Consider the following 21712-nt stretch of genomic DNA (forward strand, 5'->3'; position numbering starts at 1 on the left):
TGGCTATCATCATTTAATGAACACTGTGATTAAACAGCTGGAACTGGCTCTCTTCAAACATGAAGGCATGGTCAGCAAATAGGCAATTATCACATCTCCAAACTCAGCCTCTCTAAAAAAGACTTTTAAGGTGTCATGAGTGGGAACAACTTGTCCTTTGATATGAAATAACTTCACTTCTGAGAGCAAAATAAATATACTTGCCTGACTGCCATTTTTCTAATAGAGTAAGAATCTCTGAATTCACTTGGCAGAATATTTCTTCCCTGCTGTCGTTCCTCTGTAGCGCTAACACTGTGATCAGTGGAATTCAACAAGCAAAGAAAGAATGAATGCATAAGCACCTACGATGCTTTGGATAACCCTTACCATTAGATGGCATATTATTATTATTGTTATTATTATTATTAACACAAAGTGTACTTTCCAAACAAGGTGGGGATGGGGTTGCCATTAGCTCTCTAAAGTACTCGCGTGCCCCATTTCGAATCTGACTGTGAATCAGACGGACTCAACTCAGCCCCTGGGAAGCAAACAAAAGAAGACTCGTGGGCGCGCCTGACTCATATCATAGTCCATTCTTTCTCTCTGAACCATAACACAACCTTCACCATTCATCTGGAGGATGATGATGATGAGTAGCTATTATGGATGAGTCATGGGTAAGTGGTATTTTATGTTCTGTCATTCTTCTTTCTCCTTCCCTCTCCCACTCGTGGACGCAAACACATGCATACACATTCACACAAATCACACAGCACTTGAGCTAGTGTCGGATCCACGTAGGATATTGTGTTCTTAAAAACACCGTGCTATTTCCCCCCTTTTTTCCCTCCCCAATTGTATCAGGCCAATTACCCCACTCTTCCGAGCCATCCCGGTAGTTGCTCCACCCCCTCTGCCGAGCCGGGGAGGGCTGCAGACTACCACATGCCTCCTCCGATACACGTGGAGTCGCCAGCCGCTTCTTTTCACCTGACAGTGAGGAGTTTCGCCAGGGGGACGTAGCGCGTGGGAGGATCACGCTATTCCCCCCCCCCCGACGAACCAGAGGAGGCGCTAGTGCAGCGACCAGGACACATACCCACATCCGGCTTCCCACCCTCAGACATGGCCAATTATGTTCGTAGGGACGCCCGACCAAGCCGGAGGTAACACGGGGATTCGAACCGACGATCCCCGTGCTGGTCGGCAATGGAATAGACCGCCACGCCACCCAGACGCGACACCGTGCTATTTTGACTATACTATGCTTAGTGTACATAATGTGGTGCCAGTGAGTATGTCTAGTCTTCACACATTAAGAATAGAAATTATGGCGTCCGGGTAGCGTAACGGTGTATGCCGTTTCCTACCAACACAGAGATCTTGGTTCAAATCCCCGTGTTGCCTCCGGCTTGGTCTGGCGTTCCTGCAGACACAGTTGTCTGTGTCTGCGGGTGGGATGCCGGATGTCGGTATATGTCCTGGTCAATGCAGCGCCTCTTCTGGTCGGTCGGGCGCCTGCTCGGGCGGGGGGAGGGGGAACTGGGGGGAACAGCGTGAGCCTCCCACGCGCTACGTCCCCCTGGCGAAACTCCTCACTGTCAGGTGAAAAGAAGCGGCTGGCGACGCCACATGTATCGGCATGTGGCAGTCCACAGCCCTCCCCGGCAGAGGGGTGGGGCAGCGACCGGGAAGGCTCGGAAGAGTGGGGTAATTGGGCGTATACAATTGGGGAAAAAAAAAAGGGGGGGGGGGCAGAAATTATGTGGCAGCCATGCTACGCTTACCAAAATAGATGATGATGAGCCACTAGAAAGAGCATTTTGGTAAAACGCACTCAGTGCAGTCCAGGAGGAGACAATGGGATGGAAATCAATATGCACACCCAAAACCTCTGCTCGGAGACGGTAGATTAGATGTCAGGCTTGGTATGTGCTTATTTCATCTAGATATTGTGCCTGTGATGGAGTCCTCTAAGGTAATCATGACTAAGTTAAACTATATTTATATCTGTAATTGTGTTTACGTTCATTCACTATGCAAACAAGCGATGTCAGCTTTGTTGCATTTCTTTTCTAGGCTCTAAACACAGTTGTGGTATTTTACTGAATGCTCTCTGTGTCTGCCTTAAAAAACAAAACAAAACAAAAAACAAAACAAAAAAACGTAGAACATGCACTAAGTCCATCGTAATATACCGAGGGAGCCTCATAAGGTGAAACTACGTTTTAAAATGGAGGCTGAGAAGTTAGGGCAGTGTAATACCAGCAAGTGAGTGAGGGCCATTTAACGGTTAGACCCCTGAAAAAGTAACACATTAAATCAGAAGCAGATCAAGAGAGGATAAAGAGAGGATCACATGTTTGAACCATTTCTCATTAGAGCCATTTATTCAGTGATGGAAGAGGCAACCATAGAAAATGCAATTAATCCATAAACTGGCAATGACACTGGAATACTAATTCAGAGCGGGTAAAGTATGGAGTAGAACAAAACAATATCATCTGAGTATTTACCAAGCCCAAAATCTGAAGAAAATTTTTTTTCTTTGTCAGTTCAGCTGTGTATGTTTACTTTACATAAAGAAAAAGCTTAAGCTCCATCACTTACTCAACAATACTCTCTTTTTACTCTGTTTTTTTCCCCAACTGTTTTCATCTCTTTCAGTGCTGGGCCTTTCAACAAAGTGATGTGGAGTGGAAGTACTAAGAAAAGAAGTTTAAAAAAATATACAGTTTGTCAATTTTTCATCACAAGGCTTCCAGATCCGGCCCAGAAGCTATTTACTGGCAGGCCTTTTTAATCCCTCGATTAAAAAGAGGAAAAGCTTATCTCACATAAACAGACATTTAAATCAATCACTTTATCTCCCGCTAGCTCTCTGGAAAATATTAAAATGAAAAAAAAAGACTTTCCCCTCCCTTATATTGCTCGAAAACAACTCAGCATTTGGTTGTGCTGGGGATAAATATGATCATAAATTGCCTGCTTTAGGCGAACATATGAAGCAAGTTGTTTATTCTTCGTGGAAGGAAGATTACATGAGAAACAAGGTTTTGTGTAATGACCCAGTTGTCAGTAAAATAAAGGGTTTCAAATCTAAGTTTCCCACCCTCAAGCTCCAAAAGACCTTGCAGATAGTTATGTACCCACAGTGTTGCGACTTCACCAGTATTTACAGTTCCAGTCAGCAACATGATCTGTTTAAAGGACACCGCATCCACAGCAAATGAACTGAAAAAACAAAACCAAACACACATCTTGTTGTCAGCTAGCAGAAATCAGTTTGCTAACTACCAATAATGAGGTTGAAAAGTCAACCATTCTTCTGGCTTTCTCCTTTCTTAGCTTGTTGAATACTTCTGAGCTAGCTGCTGAGACAACACAATATCCCACTGTGTCATGTTATTGTTGCACCTGTAATTGCACAAGTATTATTCTCAGAAAAGATGAGCAAGGACATTGCAGCGTGTTTGAGAGCCATACCACTGCAACATAGTATAGCTATGCTTTGCAAAATTGGACAGCAACAGTGCTATCTGTTCACGGTAAAACAAAATCCGGTTTGGACACTGCGCTGAAATGATGAAATAATTAGACATGGGTCAATGTGAAGCCTCTTGATCATACTGTGTGTCTGTAAGCTTATTTTGTCATTCTGACTGCAAAGTCTGATTCATGCTTCATATTCCCTGTGCAGCACAGACTTCTTGCTCTTGATTTCTATTTCGTTGACCAGGCCACTGTTAACTCAAAGCCACTTTAAGTGCAAAGTGATCTGCCTTTCATGGGCACTGTATACAAATCGAATTTTCTGACAATGCACACAGTTGTAAAAATGTCATCTTGACAGTGAGCTCAGCAGATTAAATGGGTACATTTGATTTCCACTTCAGTCTAGTTCAGTTCAGTCTAGTTCAGTTCAGTCACAGATCCCTGTTGAGCTGGAGCTTTTTGTCCCTCATATGTTGCAGTAGGTTCTTCGCTCTTTGCTCCACGGCGTGGATGAGAGGCCTGAGGCCGTCTGCTCCTCCCCGACTGTCCCAGAATTCCCTGTCAGTGTAAAGGGAGTCCAGCAGACGACTCTCCAGGCAACCTGACTGGAGCACAGACACAGCTTTCTCTGGAAATCTGAGCGAGAAACAAGAAAAACAGCAAGACTAGGTCAAAACCTAGTATGGCTGTACCATGTATGGTTAATGTTCGAAATTGTGGCTAATTTGTTACAGGGACAGTCAGTGGTAGTGTCTATAATTTGAATTCCTGCATATTAAATGTTCATCTGCAATTTTCTGTAGTGGTCCCCGCAATATTTGTTTTTAAAGTGTACTGAAGTAGCATATCACATGACATGGTTAAGCTATGTTTGAGTGAAAAAAGCTTATAAATGTGGTTGCAAGAAAAGTACTTTCCACTTGGGATGTTTAATTTGAAAGAGAACTTAATTTAATTGTAAGTATAACTATTCTAATTATCTGTTAACTCCCTCTCCTCTTTCATCTGTTTCTATTCAGAGATTTCTCTAATTTTTCCAAGACTCACTCTGTATTGACAGGTGAATTCAAAAAGAATGGATTGCAGCCACTGATAGTACCTTGAATTGTGCATCACTTGCAGTCGCTATCTGCCCCGTCTCAAGGTCTGATTCACAAATATATTGTGCAATGATATTATAGTGCAAACATGCCCATAAAGTTTTGCAGCTGAATGCAATTTGCCCTTGTTTTGCATCTGATTGCAATCATCCATGTGGCAAAGTGTAAACACTGGTTGCGCCAAGAACACAGTAGGAAGGTTCAATGGGGTCCTTGATGTCATCAAATATAGCATGAATTGTTAGACCTGGCAACTTGTGTAGTGATATCATGCTATATATATCCACTGGAACTACACTAGGTGTTATGTGCTACCCGGACTGTTATTATGGTTACACCACTACCATGTATGGTTATTACGTCTGCCTACTGAGCCACGATTAAACCTGAGTCCTATAACCCGGTATGGTCATTGATCCTCGACCAATACTACCCCAAGTATTACTTCATGGTGGCAGCGGTAAAGTACTCTCTATGAAGAATGAAGATAGACTGATAAAATTGTCCGTGGATAATTTCTGTCATCATTCAAGCAAGAGTGCGCAGGAGCTGAGCTAGCCGCAACGCTAACTAGCTAGTTAGCAACAGGAGACGTCATGGCATCGCATCTACCGACGATGAATTGGTCAGACCCGGACCTGGGTGAGGCAATTTCACTGTATAAACAGAAAATGACTCTGTATTTAGAAGATGAAGAAATAAATGGCGCAGCTAAACAAGCTAGGAAAATATGTCGTGGAATCGGAGATGAAGGATTAAAAAGACTGAACGCCAGTGGTCTCACCGATGATGAAAAGAAAAAGCCTGCCAAACTATGGGACTTCTTTGAAAAACAGCTGAAGTTGAACGTAAATTTCAGAATCCATAGACTGCAACTGATGCAACACAGACAGAAACCAGATGAGAATATTGATGATTTTGTGACCAGAGCCAGAACACTAGCACAGAAATGTCAGTTTTCAGACGAAGAGCTTAACGAGCGTATGATTGAGCTTATTATTGCGAGCACTCCCCATGATGCCCTGAGGAATGATCTATACAGCAAACCAAAAGGATATTCCTTAGCAGAGGTTCTGGCCGAGGGACGAAAATATGAAGCCCTGACAGCAGGCAATGAACAGTTAGACAAACTTAGCCTGTCACACAATGAGAGAATCCACGCTGTGGACAGGGACCGCATATGTCGTAACTGTGAGAGAAGCCACAAACCACGTCGATGTCCTGCATATGATGATGAATGCAATGTGTGTGGTGCAAAAGGTCACTGGGAGCGGTGCTGCAGGAAGGCCAAACGAGAGCGCCAGGAACACTCCAGCCAGAGCAGGAGCGGGGGAAGTAAGTCCCACACACCACAAGACAAACAGCACAAGCGCAAAACCTATAAAGACAAAAAGCAACAGAGCAGGACTCGCATACATGCTGTAGAGAGTAGCAGTGAAACGGACAGTGAGAACGAAAGTACCTACCAGAAACAGTTCCACTCCATAACTATCAGTGAAAAGTGCATGCATAGCATAGATAGCAAGCCGGCCAGAGAGGAGGCGTACACAGTACTGAAGGTGACACCACCTGACCTACCTGGTCGTGGATACACACTACGTCTGAAGATAGACACAGGTGCCTCAGGCAACACACTCCCATTACGTACCTTCAAGCAGATGTACGGTGAAAATGCATGCACCCAGAAACGACTGAAAAAAACCAACAGGAGGCTATCTGCATACAGTGGTCATGCCATCCCCTGCCTAGGCACCATTGACATTCCATGCCAGTACAAAGAATCCAAATGGATCAATGCAAAGTTCTAGTTGGGCTGCCAAAATGTGAACTGTTAAACCTAGTGACTGTCAATGTAGATGCAGTGACCGAGAAAGGAAATGCAAACCAGAAAAAAGTCAACACAAGACAGACAAAAGCCAAAATGACCATATCTAACAGTGCAGACCTAAAGAGAGCATACCCAGACCAGTTTGACAAAATTGGCAACTTCAGTGGAAAGGCCAAGCTCTTCCTGAAAAAGGATGCTGAACCATTCATAGACCCAACATGTAAGTGCAGCATTCACATCAAAGACAAACTGAAAGATGAACTGACTAACCTAGTCGAACAAGATGTGTTAAGAAAAGTAGAACAGCACACAGACTGGTGCTCGAGTCTGGCATACAGCACAAAGAAAGATGGTTCCCTTCGTATATGCTTAGACCCCCAAAAGCTTAATGCCAGCCTTAGGAGATGCCCACACAAGATTCCTACTGTGGAGGAACTGAACCCGAAGTTTGCAAATGCAAAAATATTTAGCAAACTTGATGCAAAAGCTGGATATTGGTCAATACACCTAGATGAAGAGTCACAACTGCTAACCACACTCTGAACTCCATTTGGTAGATACTGCTGGAAACGTTTGCCATTTGGTCTCAGTGTCTCTCAAGATCTCTTCCAGGCAAAGATGGACCAAATCCTGGAGGGGCTCGACGGTGTCGTCAGCATAGCCGATGATATCGCAGTCTACGGAGCAAGCGAAGAGGGGCATGACAGGAACCTGACCAACCTGATGGAGAGAGTAGCCAAGACAGGTATTGTGTTCAGCAGTGACAAGTGCACAATCAAACAGACAAGCATCTTATTCTTTGGCAACCTGTACACAGACAAAGGTATCAAACCTGACCCAGCCAAAATCAGGGACATCCAGAAAATGCCGACACCCCATAACAAAGATGAACTGGGCAGATTCTTGGGGATGCTGACCTACCTGTCACCCTACATCCCAAAGTTCGCAGACAAAGCACACACACTGAGGGTGCTGCTGAAAAGTGACGTGCCTTGGACATGGGACACTGACCACCAAAAGAGCTTTGAGGACCTGAAATCAGTTATCAACGAACATGACTGCCTGAAGTACTATGATCCAAGCACACCTCTGACACTTGAGGTCGATGCATCACAGAAAGGACTGGGCGTGGCATTAGTGCAGAACAAAAGACCCATAGCTTTTGGCTCAAAGACACTGGACGACTGCCAATCCAGGTACAGCAACATAGAGCGAGAAATGCTGGCCATAGTCTATGGAATGCAGCGATACCATACCTACCTGTATGGGAAGTCATTCATTGTAGTTACAGACCACAAACCCCTTGTTACCATATGCACAAAGCCACTGCATGCCGCCCCGCCACGGCTTCAGCGAATGTTGATAAAAACACAAGGATACAACTATGAGGTCACGTATCGACCAGAAAACCAAATGGTCCTGGCAGACACACTCAGCCGACTACCCAACCCTGAGAACAACAGCAACATTGAGCTGGACGAGCGCATTGATGGAATAGAGGCAGAAGTCGAGGATCCAGAGATGCTCACTGTTGCAATGATAAACTTCCCTCCCGAGAAACAGGACGCACTCTGTAATGAATGAAAGGTCACGTGTTTAACTTGACCTACTCACGGGTGTACGTGCAGTGCGTGTGACGTATACAGGAAGTGAGAAGCGCATGTTATGAAGGTTGTATGTCGGATGAACGCTAGTAAAAGCTACACAGTTAAGAACCTACGAAGTCGGCTCGTTCTTGAATTATTCTTATGTCAGTAAGACAAGGCGTCTACGGACATTACATGGTGTCAGAATAGTCTGTGTATCGGAACACGAGCGGTCATGCCGAAGTTTAATCCGCCGAGTGAATTCAAGTTTGACTGCCCCGTTGAATGGCCGGAGTGGAAACAACGGTTTTCGCGCTTCAGGCTCGCGACAAAGCTGGATAAAGACGACGGGGAGATTCAAGTGAGTTCGCTGATTTATGCAATGGGAAGCGAGGCTGAAAAGATATTCAGCTCGTTTGACTTCGCGGCGGAGGGTGATAAAGTGGACTATGATATCGTACTGAAAAGGTTCGACGACTACTTTATTCCCCGCCGTAACATCATACATGAGAGGGCGTGCTTCTATCAACGTAGCCAGCAGCCAGGAGAGACAGCGGAGATGTACATCCGGACATTGTATGAGCTGTCTGAACACTGTGAGTTTGGGGACAAGAGGGATGAACATATCAGAGATCGTCTGGTAGTGGGCATAAAAGATAAGGTGCTCTCCCGTCAGTTCCAGCTCACAGCGGACCTTACTCTGGTGAAAGTCATTGAACAAGTGCACCAGGCGGAGGCAATAACAAAGCAGCTCAGCCTCCAAGCTAACCAACCAGAGGCCCAGCTGGCTAACGTCAATGTTGTCCGACGGCGGGACGGACGCCAAAACAAAAAGGGCGGACAGTGTCATGGTGGCAGCAGACCTGCAACCAACAAAGTAGATGAATGCGGGAGGTGCGGCAAGACGCAGCACACCGATGAGCGGAAGTGTCCTGCAACGAACAGTAAGTGCAACAAGTGTCATAAAAAGGGACATTGGGAGCGTGTATGTCACTCTAAAGCGGTGAGAGAAGTCACTGAAGAGGTTAAACAGCTGTACTTTCTGGGAGAAGTTGGCAAAGAGAGCAGTCAGGAAGATTGGACTGTTAGTTTAACAGTAAGTGATGTACCAATAACATTTAAAATTGACACGGGGGCTGACGCTACTGTTATCAACCAAGGGACATTTAAAAAGCTGAAGCCAAACATAAAACTGGGACCTCCTGACACATGCTTCATAAGCCCAGGTGGAAACATCAGCTGCATAGGACAGTTTCAAGCCACAACCAACTACAAGGAGAAACAATACTCCTTTCCAGTGTATGTGATCAAGGGGAGAGGCAGCTGTCTGCTGAGTCGTCCAGAGGCAGTGGAGATGGGTCTAGTGAAGCGGATGAATGAGGTCAGTGGAGTTTTCGGTTCAAGTGGACTGCTGAAAACAGACCCAGTGAAAATAGCTCTGGTGGACGGTGCCCAGCCATACGCGGTGCATACAGCCAGACGGATACCGCTGCCACTTGTACCACTGGTTAAGAAAGAACTGCAGCGCATGGAAAATGAGGGCATTATTGAAAAAGTGACTCAGCCCACAGAATGGTGCGCCGCTATGGTGCCGGTGCTGAAACCGAACAAGAAAGAGGTTCGCTGCTGCGCTGACCTCAGGAGGCTGAATCGAGCGGTGAAACGTGAGAAATACGTGCTGCCCACTATGGAGGAAATAATGCCAAGGCTCGCAGGGTCAAAGTTCTTCACAACGTTGGATGCAGCAAGTGGGTTTTACCAGATCCCCTTGCATGAAGACAGCAGGGGGCTCACCACTTTCATCACCCCATTTGGGAGGTATGCTTTCTGCCGCCTTCCATTTGATATAACGAGTGCTCCAGAGATTTTCCAGAGAAAGATGGCGGAAACTCTGACCGGGCTAGAGGGCACAGAGGTGTACATGGATGACATCCTTATACATGGAGAGACTGAGGAAATCCATGACCGGCGCCTAGCAGAGGCGCTGGGGGTCATTGAAACAGCAGGTCTCAAACTGAACCAAGCGAAATGCAAGTTCAAACAGAAACAAGTCCGCTTCCTTGGTCACGTCATCGACGAGACAGGCATCAGACCTGACCCGGACAAAGTGGCCGGAATAGAGAACTTTCCTCAGCCCCAGAACGTGACGGAACTCAAGAGGTTCCTCGGGATGGTGAACTATTTGGCAAAATACGTCCCAGAGCGGTCCACTGTAGGTCAGCCGCTTTATGGACTGCTTAAAGCAACGACAGAGTGGCTGTGGGGACCTGCACAGAACACAGCATTCCAAGACCTTAAAGCAGCACTCGCCACCGCCCCGGTACTCACCTTTTATGACGTCACTAAGGCTACGGTGGTGTCAGCAGATGCCAGCAGCTACGGGCTGGGAGGCGTTCTGCTCCAGCAGCACGGGGAACACTGGAAGCCCGTGGCCTACTGCTCCCGACGGCTGAGTGACGCAGAGACAAGGTACGCACAGATCGAGAAAGAGTGCTTAGCCAGCGTCTGGGCATGTGAAAGGTTCGAGAAGTACTTGTTTGGGCTTGACAATTTCAGACTTGTCACCGATCATAAACCACTAGTGCCTCTCATGAACAGCAAAGACCTGGATAATGTGCCCATTAGGTGCCAGAGACTGTTAATGAGGCTGATGCGTTTCAATGCAGTGGCTGAATACGCACCAGGCAAAACTTTAGCTGTGGCTGATGCACTCTCCAGAGGCCCAGAGCAGCGCTACGGAGATGGTGCTTCTCATGATGATGTTGCAGCGCACATTGATGCCATCGTGTGCCAGGTGCCTGCCACACCTCAAAGGATGCAGGAGATAAAACAGAGCACGGAAGGGGATCTGCAGCTCCAGACAGCGTTGGGCTTCATCAGACACGGCTGGCCTGAGTATGTCGATAAAGTGCCGGAGACAGTCAGAGACTTTTATCAGGTGAGAGGGGAGTTATCTGCGGTAGATGGTTTAGTCATCAGAGGCAGTCGTATCGTCATTCCCACAGAGATGAGGGAGGTGATCTTAGACAGAATACACGACGGGCACCAGGGGATAGTTAAGTGCAGAGAGAGAGCTAGCCAGTCAGTGTGGTGGCCCAAAATGACAGAGCACATTACAACAAAGATACAGCAATGTCAATTCTGCAGAGAACACAAGAACACACAGAGAAAAGAGCCTTTAATGTCAAGTGAGCTCCCATCCAGACCATGGCAGAAAGTTGGCATAGACCTGTGTGAGTACAAAAAGCAAAACTACTTGATAGTGTCTGACTATTATTCCAGGTTTTTGGAGATCCTAAATCTACCAACAACTACTAGCAGTCAGGTTGTAGCTAGGCTGAAGGCTACATTTGCACGTTTTGGTATCCCTGAAATTGTAGTTAGCGATAATGGGCCACAGCTAGTTTCAGAAGAGATGAGGAGGTTCAGTGAGGATTATGATTTCATCCAGGTGACTTCAAGCCCACACTACCCCCAGAGTAATGGACAGGCAGAGAGGGCTGTTCAGATAGCCAAAAGCATATTAAGGCAGGAAGACCCTCTCCTCGCCCTGTTGACATACAGAGCTACACCCTCTTCTTCCACTGGAGCCAGTCCAGCGGAATTGCTCATGGGTAGGAGACTCAGAACCACCTTACCCACATTGCAGCATAACCTGAAACCGGCCTGGCCTAAAGAGGAACTGATCAAAACCGCTGACGCCGCAGCCAAATCGAGGCAGGCTTTCTACTACAACCACAGGAACGGCGTGCGGACACTGCGCCCACTGAACTCGGGTGACGCAGTACTCACCAAACTTGATGGACAGAAAACATGGACAATGCCAGCAGTTGTTCACAGTCAGAGCTCCACTCCCAGATCCTACATAGTGGAGACAGCTCAAGGTGAACATTACAGAAGGAACAGGCGCCACCTGTTGGCCACACCTAAAACACTCACCTTTGTCAGCAGGGATCCTGACCATGTCACTCCAGGGGAGAGTGGAAACACGGATGAGTCCCGAGCAGCAGAAATGCCAACTTCCACACCATATGTTACTCGCTCTGGCAGGGTGAGCAAGCCTGCAATCCGGCTGGATTTGTGAGGCGTATGGACTTATGTACTGTGGGGGATTTTTTATTTTTTTTGTGAAAAGGGGGGTGGTATACAGGTTAGAAAATCATCTTAGAGGGGGAGATGTAATGAATGAAAGGTCACGTGTTTAACTTGACCTACTCACGGGTGTACGTGCAGTGCGTGTGACGTATACAGGAAGTGAGAAGCGCATGTTATGAAGGTTGTATGTCGGATGAACGCTAGTAAAAGCTACACAGTTAAGAACCTACGAAGTCGGCTCGTTCTTGAATTATTCTTATGTCAGTAAGACAAGGCGTCTACGGACATTACACACTCCACATGGAAACCACCAGCGACCCCAGACTCAATGCACTGAAAGAGCTGATCCACCAGGGATGGCCAGACAACATCAAAGCTCTACCAAGACAACTACGTGAGTACTAGTCATTCAGAGATGAGCTCGCAGTTGAAGCAGGAGTCATATTCAAAGGCAGACAGGTGCTCATCCCAGACTCCATGACTGATTCTATACTCGAACAGCTGCATGTAGGACACCAGGGCATCGAAAAGACATGGCGACTGGCAAGAGAAAGTGTCTACTGGATCAGAATGAACGGTGACATCGAAAGAGTCTGCAGGTCATGTAGCGTATGAATGGAACATCAGGATGCAAATCCAAAGCAACCTCTCAACCCACACAACACACCGTCAAAACCATGGCAATCCCTAGCTTCTGATCTATTCGAGATCGATGGACATCAGTATTTACTGATTGTGGACAGATATTCTAAGTTCCTTCTAGTGGACGAAATGCCCATGCCTGTGTCCAGCCGGGCAGTTGCACAAAAAATGGAAATGTACATGTCTCTTTTTGGAAGGCCTGACGAGATACTTACAGATAATGGACCCCAGTACACAGGGCACGCGTTCCAGAAATTCACGGCTGACTGGGGAATCAGGCACGTGACAAGCTCACCCCACTATCCAAAAAGCAATGGATTCATTGAGAGGCATGTGCGACACATCAAATCCATTGTGAAGAAAACCATGAGACAAGGAGGTAACATACAAGTGGCCTTACTACAGGTCAGAGCAACACCCATCGACAGTAAACTACCATCACCAGCAGAACTGATCTTCGGAAGGCCAGTCAACACCCTGCTGCCGAGTCGAGGGGACCCAGGCAAGGAGGAAAACCGACTCTACCTGGAGCAGAGAACAGCAAACATGAAGAAACATCATGACCGCAGCAGCGGCAGAGAACTACCTCCACTCGGTCCCGGACAGCACGTATCTGTCCTAAACAAGGAAAAAGGGACTTGGAATCCAGCGACCGTCGTACAAAAGTGCGATGAGCCAAGGAGCTACATTGTGCAAACATCAAATGGGAACAAACTCAGACGTGGCAGGAGCCACCTGCGGGAAATTCACCACCCCCATGCACTGAGGAGCGCAAGAACCCGCTTCACAGAACCTCAACAGGACACTCATGCAGCTGGAACCTCTTCCAGCCAAACCTGTGAAACACACAAGACAGTACGCACAAGATATGGAAGAGCTGTTTCCAAACCAGCTCACTACAAGGACTATGAGTAGAGACAATCACACACAAAAGGAGGGCTCTGAATATGTTTATTGTTTTTTGAGATGGACGATTCTGAGTGTGTTGTCTAAAAAAAAAAAAGAAAAAAAGCGAAGGCAACCTCTGTGTAATGACTGTACAATGCTGATCAATGATTGTACCACATTGGAATTGTGTGATATGTTGGTTTATATAACCGAATATTCTAGAGTATTTTGATACTGTAAAAATTGAAAACTAAACGGGGGATTTAGTGATATAATGCTATATAAATATCCACTGGAACTACACTAGGTGTTATGTACTACCCGGACTGTTATTATGGTTACACCACTACCATGTATGGTTATTACGTCTGCCTACTGAGCCACGATTAAACCTGAGTCCTATAACCCGGTGTGGTCATTGATCCTCGACCAATACTACCCCAAGTAGTACTTCAACCTGTATCTGCGAATGATTTCGGTCTCAGTTAAATCAAAAAGTGATATTATCCAAAGAAATATCCACCCTCGAGCATGCCTGGCATGACAATGCCTTTGCCTGGCTGCAACGACTGCTGCCACGATCACTGGAAGGTCTGGGCATCAGTTGCCACCAACTCTCTGAAGATGCTAATAATTTTCACTCTAACTGCATGTGGCTATTAGCACTGATGTTTTGCAATGAGGCTCATTTGTATAGAGAGGGGCCAATTTTGCTCCAAATGTATATATTGTGGCAGGAATGAGGAAAAACACAGGAGACCAAGGCGAGTTTGATGTTTATTCCTCAACTCCAAAAACCAACTGCAGCAGGAACAACCCTGCACCGGCCAGCCTGGGAACGTAAACCACGCCCCCAGCTCACAGTCCTGCTGGGTGAGAGGCATAGCCCCTGGTGTCCGCCACACAGCCCCCGCCGAACACCCAGAAGGGACTCCTGGAAAGAAAATTAGTGTCTCACTGGAGGCTTAAGCAGCCTGCCATAACGGCTGCGCCGTCCCTCAGCCGAAACAGTAGGTGAAACACAGTCCAAAGCCGGCTGAGAAGCAGAACGCTGAACCCGTTAAGACACTGCCGGGGTCCTGGAAGGAAGACGACTCCGACGGGGAACCTGGGCCGGAAACACAACTTCGCCTGCCACCCTGTGTGCCGGTTTAAGCCTATCAAGCGTGACATGCTCCCTACGCCCACACATATCTAGCACAAAACCCGTAGGAACCGTCTCAAGAACCCGAAATGGGCCATCATATGGGGGTTGGAGGGGTGAGCGGTGAGCATCATGCCGTACAAAAACAAAACGAGCCGACATGAGCTCTGCAGGCACGAACGACCGCGGAAAACAGTGGTGAACGGGGCCTGGAACCCGAGTGCTGTCGGACAAAAAAGGATAAACGGCCGGACGGGGTCGAGGAGCGGAACTCCCAGGCAAAAATTCCCCAGGGACGCGGAGCGGCTGACCGAGCACCAGCTCAGCGGGTGACGCGTCGAGGTCCTCCTTAGGAGCCGAACGCAACCCGAGCATAACCCAAGGTAAACGATCCACCCAGTTACCATCCGAGAGCGCAGCACGCAGCGCTGCCTTGAGCGACCGGTGAAAACGTTCACACAACCCGTTAGCCTGAGGGTGATACGCGGTGGTGCGGTGTACCTGCACACCCAAGGATCGCGCAAGTGCCGACTAGAGCTCTGACACGAACTGGGGGCCCCTGTCTGAGGTGATATCTGACGGAGTGCCGAAACGGGAGACCGAGGACGAAAGAAAAGCGCGTGCAACATCCGAGGATGTTGTGGAGGATAGAGGGACAGCCTCTGGCCACCTGGTGGTCCGATCTACCATTGTGAGCAGGTGCGTAAAACCCTGTGAAGAAGGTAGAGGGCCCACCAGGTCCACATGCACGTGGTCGAAACGTCTGGCCGGGATCGGAAACGGTTCGAGGGGCGATTTAGTGTGCTGGTGGACCTTAGCGCGCTGGCACGCTACACATGCAGCTGCCCACCCCTTGACGTCCTTGCGGAGGCCAGGCCAGACGAACTTAGAACCGACCAACTTCACCGACGCCCGAACTCCAGGGTGCGAGAGGGAGTGAATCGAATCGAAAACTCGACGGCGCCAGGCCACTGGAACAAATGGGCGGGGACGGCCGGTGGAGACATCGCAGAGAAGGGCAGGACTGCCTTCCTGCATCACAGCGTCCTCTAGCTTGCGACCGGTACGCGTTGACCTAAGGGTAAGGACGTCCGGGTCGCTGGGCTGGTCGGCAGCCATAGCGGAGAAATCCACACCGAGGTGCACAGGACACACAAGCACACGCGACAGACAATCAGCAACAGGGTTGGACTTCCCGGCCACATGCTGAATGTCCGTTGTGAACTCGGAGATCACCGCTAGGTGGCGCTGGTGACGGCTCAGTCACCTTGGACATGGCAAAAGTCAGCGGCTTATGATCCACATAAGCCGTGAATGGGCGACCCTCCAGCAGGAAGCGGAAATGCCGGGTTACTCCCGGTCAAAAACGCTGTACTTGCGCTCGCTATCCCGCAGTTTGCGGCTAAAAAATGCGAGTGGCATTCGTCCTTAGCACTTGTTATACGTGCAATGGTCAAGGCTCCTTTTAAGCCTTTAGACAAGGTGTCGCTTAAGTTTTAGTCGATTAAGATGGCCCTGCTTTTCGCGTTGACATCTCTGAAGAGAGTCTGTGATTTGTCTGCTCTCTTAGTGGCTCCGTCATGTCTCAGGATACAGGGTGATGTCAGCTCTCCTATTTTGCGTCCTCATCCCGCTTTTACGCCGAAAAGCATTAATAGCTCTTTTAGGTCAAGAATGGTAACCTTGGAGGGTTCCCCGCCTCCTCATAGATCAGTGGAGGAAACCCTCTCGCATCTCCTCTGCCTGGTGTGTGCACTATCTTGCTACATTACGTGCACGGCTGTCCTATGTCGCTCCCAGCATTTGTTTGTGCACTACAGAGAGCAATCTCAGAGGCTTCCTCTGTCTGCACAGCACCTGTCTCATTGCCTATACGAGGCAGTGTCACAGGCATATCTTGCTTCTGGGATGGCTCCCCCGGTGGGCATCAGTGCACACTCCACTAGGGGGACGGAGGAATGACGGTGGAAAACTTTTGCGCTGCAGCTTCGTGGTCTTCGCCTTGCTCTTTCATTCGTTTTTATTTACGGAGTGTCCCCCAATTTTCTATGGCTCATTCTGTAGTGAGTATACTGACTGAGTGATTGATATCGGGATTCGGTTGTGCACTCTCCATCTTGCATTGGCATATGGAGAGCAGTTTCGTTCCCCCCTACTCTGCTTCTCGCTGGAATGTTAAGGTGTGTAACTTTTGTCTCTACTTCCGCACAGCAGTAGGCGTTATTGTTCCAGTCTTCATTGCCACATGAAGAATGTTAGATATTCTATGTTGTGTCATTGGGCACGTATGGGGCTCTGTGAGTCGCCTTTACGTACAGCTCAGTGGTGAGGCTCGAGGAGTTTTTTGTATTGCGGTGAAGTAGGCGTATGGTTGTGCTTGCGGTACCGGACGGACCAAGTGTGCCATCGACCATATCCTGCCTCACCCTTAACCCACTAGCGATAGCCTAAGAGGGCAAAGCCTATACGAAATAAAATGATTGTTACATACTGTAACTAGATTCCGAGTATATGCGCAGCCCTCTAAGATCTGAGCCCCTCTGGCTCCATAATAGCTGAAGACAAAGCTGTTATGGGAGCCAATTATATAACTTAGATTCGATAAAATCGAGTTGCGGCCGTAAGTGGGGCTCACAATTAGGTGGGTGCGGAGTGTAAGGGATAAACCCACTGCCGACAGCCGTAGAGGGCTGTGCCTACTCAGAATCTACAGTTACAGTACGTACGTAACTATCGTTATTTGGGGTGTTTTAACTGTACACTCTCCAACCAATCGTGCAACTTAAGTGACATTGTTGGTCAACTTATCCAGTGGCCAAATTGTGTCAAACATGATAACTCAGTCAGTCACTAAACACGATCAGTCAGTCAGTCAGTCAGTCAATCAGCGACATTCACGTTTGTAGGGCTGATCCGGTACAACCAAAAAGTATCACTGTTGTGTCAAATACAGGCAACTAGACTCAACAGTCTTTACAGGTGCGAAGACCTCAAAAATACAATATAAAAATCCAGAGGCAAAGTACGAAAATGTTTATTTAGTTTACATGATGCAAAAGCCAAGTGCAAAAATACTAAAGTGCAAAAGTGACACAGGATATCAGTTATCAGTTATCAACTGGACGCTGAAGATGAAGCTGTCTTCACATGCTGTCTTCACATGAGGATAGCATTTCATGCATAGACAAATGCTATGCACTGCAACAAAAAGACTTCATGGTTTGGATGTACGCGAGTTAGCCGCTATCTTAAATATGCTGGTGATAGAAAGTATCACAAAGGACATTTGTTTGCATCAGGATTGCAGCTGTAAAAATGTGCCTTTTCAACCCTGAACTGCAATTCTGGTGACGTTTGTTATGTTTTATTGAGCCTGGGCTCAGGAGTAGAAATGTTTAAGAATCCCTGCCTTAGCTCTGCAGTTTGTACTCACTCATCAATGCCCATGACCAGTTTAAAGTTGAGGTTGTCAGCAGGTTGGTTTGGTCTGCCGGCGTTGTCTATGAAAACCAATCTGGAGGGATCTGCCTTCCTCACCTGTAGGAGAAGAGACAAGGAGGCAGGTAGTAATAAAAAGAGAAGAAAAAAAATAACAGTACAGACAATCTGTCTTAAAAAAAATAGAAGAAGAGCAAATCATGTTAAGGTTTTCCTTACAAATTTTTGCACAATAGAACAGATTTAAATGGCACATGATCAGTCAGGAATTTCAAATTTATTTAAAACTGTTTTCATGATTTATTGACAACGTTTATTGATATTGTCTTTATTTACCAGGATGTGAACCAGCACTAACTCCTTGGTGTTTTGACACTTGATGTTCAGAAGGTTTTCCACACATGTATCACTTGAATCAGGTCTGAAACCACAGCAGTACCTGTCAAGTCTATCATTTACCTGCAACAGACAAGTGAATACGGTAAGTATTGGCCCTGCATGTGTCAGCCTTAGTCAGTCTTTTCTTTCCCTAATGACTCTCGTACTGTGGTGTGAAACATAAAGTGGATATGGGGCAATAAAGCAGGCTGTCAACGTTTGATCTCCCATTACAGTTTGTTGAAATAATGGCCACCAAAAAAGATCAATGTTGGCACAGCATTCCTGATCAATGACACATCAGCGATCTGCTTTTTGGCCACAACCTCTATATAGATTACTATTTGATTACTATTGTTAACTATCTGCCTACTATCTATATATTTGTAGTGACATGTATTTGAAAAAAAAAGCCTTTCTTTACTAAACTTCGTGTGTGTGTGTGTGTGTGTGTGTGTGTGTGTGTGTGTGTGTGTGTGTGTGTGTGTGTGTGTGTGTGTGTGTGTGTGTGTGTGTGTGTGTGTATGCATGCGTGATCTTAAAAGATCTTAAGCGAGACAGGAAATTGCTGGGCTTTTATTTATTAAGAATAAACTGGATTGATGACACAGAATCCCTATTACACGAGGATATCTGGCCTTCCTTCAGAAGTGTGATGTCTCTTGATAAACAATCTGCATCCAAGTAAGGCACATGTTAAAGGAGCTTAAACTTTGTGAATGAAAATTTATTATTTATTCATTGTGCATTTGATTCTTTATACCATGTTGGTCAAATCTGCTTTAGAGGAAGTCTATGTCATCTAGGCTCTTACCTCACCAACAGAACTTTTTCTGTTGTTCTGGGTAACTCTACCTCTTTGGTGGCTAGGTTGAGTTGTGGTGTCCCTCAAGGCTCAGTTCTTGGCCCCCTTCTCTTTCCTACATGCTGCCCCTTGGCCAGGTCATTCAAAATCACAATGTGCGCTACCGTTTTTATGCTGATGACACTCAGTTATACATGCCACTAAAACCCACAGATCCTAGCGCCCTAGCCAATCTCACAACTTGCCTCTTTGACATTAAATCCTGGATGCCCTAAATTTTTCTCAAATTTAATGATGATAAGTCTGAGGTCATTCTGTTCAGTCCCGAAAATTCCATCAGCCCTTTTGTTACTAATCTTGGTGGTCTGTCAGGTAGTCTTAAGCTGGCTGCTAGGAATTTTGGGGTAATATTCGATGCTAACCTCGGTTTTGATAATGAAATCAAACATGTTGTTCAGTCATGCTTTCTCCAGCTCAAATTAATCTTCAAAATTAGGTCATTTTTATGAATTGCCGATCAGCAAAAAGATGTACATGCTTTTATCTATTCTCAGCTTGACTATTGTAATGCACTTTATTCTGGTATCAGCAAGGGCTCCCTCCACTGTCTGCAGTTGGTACAAAACGCCGCTGCTCGGCTCATTACCGGGACAAAGAGGCATGACTATATCACTCCTGTGCTTGCCTCCCTGCAATGACTCCTTGTTATATTTCAAATTGATTTAAAAAGAATTATTGCTCACTTTTAATGCTTTAAATGGTCTTCCTCCTACATATATTTGGGATTTATTGACCTGGAATCGTTCCCTTGACCATTAAGAGCTGCAGATGGAGCCCTGCTGGTTATTCCCAGGGTTTGTTACAAAGGGGGATAGGGCTTTTGCTGCTAGAGCCCTCACACTATGTAACTCTTCCTGTTGAACTAAGACAAACCAAGTCTCTAGCTTCTTTTAAATCTCATCTTAAAACTTTTCTTTTTATGAAAGCTTTTATAAATGTTTGATATTTGTTTTTTATTTATTTTTACTGTTTTTATTTTTACTTATTTGGTCTTATTTTTGCCTTGTCTGGTTTTATTTCTTTGTAAAGAACTTTGTAACATTGTTTTAGAAAAATACTATATAAATAAAGTTATTATTATTACTCCATCCATCCATCCATTATCTGAACCGCTTATCCTGCTCTCAGGGTCACGGGGATGCTGGAGCCTATTTCAGCAGTCATTGGGCGGCAGGCAGGGAGCCACCCTGGACAGGCCGACAGGCCATCACATTATTATTATTATTATATTACCACTACTACCAAGCTCTGAACTCTCCAGAAAGGAGTAATAAATGTCCAAGATGGGGGATGGGATGGAGAGTTGTTTTCTTCTCTTCCTATGCTCTGTTCAACTCTTACAATGTCTTGCACTGCAAGGAGCTGTCATGAGACGACTCATATAGGGAAGGTGAATTTGACTAATGAGGAGAGGTTTATTTGTCTAGAAAAAGGTATATAAGAAAGGGAACTCCTTTGTTTCTTTTAGAATACAAGGGCGGTGGCCCATGAGGTGGTCTGCTAGTATATTTCTCTGTATTGTACAATACTAATTGTCTTTCATCATCCACCATCATTGTTTTGTGTAATTATTTCTGAGTCCACAGGTAAAATTTTCACAACAGCTTTATTGCTTGGCTAACTCTGGGATGTATAATGGGATGCCTGTACCTCGGGGGAACTCACCACCTCGGGTGAAGAGGCATTCAAGCCTTTTGGTGTGCTATGGAGTTACCATAGGAAATTGGTTTTAATCTTAAGTCCCTGTTGCACAGACTAAGCTTGAATTTTAAATTGTAGTCTTATTCATTACCTTAGAACAATCTTAGATCCCAGATCAAATGGTGAATATTTCTACCACTTATCTTTCATTTCATTCATATAAACTAATCAGCGATTGCAGCAGCATTATCAGCAAAAATTGTGTAACAGGTTTAAATCAGTACCTGTCAATATACAGGTAAACATCCATCACTAACTTGTGCAAACAAATACATTTGCTATAAAGGGTTAACCAGGTTATAAACCAGGGCTAGTGTTTTCACACTAGAGTGGATGGAGTCATAATTAACAAGTGGGGATCCTCCCCAGTTGAGAGACACATGTTACTAGGCAACTGACAGACTGATTCAAACCCAGGTGTCATTACATTACATTACATTACAGTTATTGGCCAACAGTTTTATCCAAAGCGACTTACAATAAGTGCATCATTTAACGTAGGAAATCAGGAGGAAATCAGTCATGTACCCTCGGGTTGACCATGTAAGCATGCGTTTGCTATTAGTA

The 21712-nt window shown here is 46.1% G+C and overlaps 1 protein-coding gene across 1 annotated transcript in view; it reads right to left on the reverse strand.

The window, feature by feature from the left end:
- Positions 1–3911: 3911 nt before the first annotated feature.
- Positions 3912–21712, reverse strand: part of gask1a (golgi associated kinase 1A) — a 32271-nt gene continuing 14470 nt past the window's right edge. Inside the window, exons 6-8 of the mRNA XM_056286960.1 lie at positions 18538–18660; positions 18197–18300; positions 3912–4116 (exon numbers count right to left, since the gene is read on the reverse strand). Of these exons, the coding sequence (XP_056142935.1) occupies positions 3912–4116; positions 18197–18300; positions 18538–18660 (432 nt within the window). The remainder of the gene's footprint in view (positions 4117–18196; positions 18301–18537; positions 18661–21712) is intronic.

This window comes from Lampris incognitus, chromosome 9 (assembly GCF_029633865.1).
Source record: "Lampris incognitus isolate fLamInc1 chromosome 9, fLamInc1.hap2, whole genome shotgun sequence".
Classification (NCBI taxonomy): domain Eukaryota; kingdom Metazoa; phylum Chordata; class Actinopteri; order Lampriformes; family Lampridae; genus Lampris; species Lampris incognitus.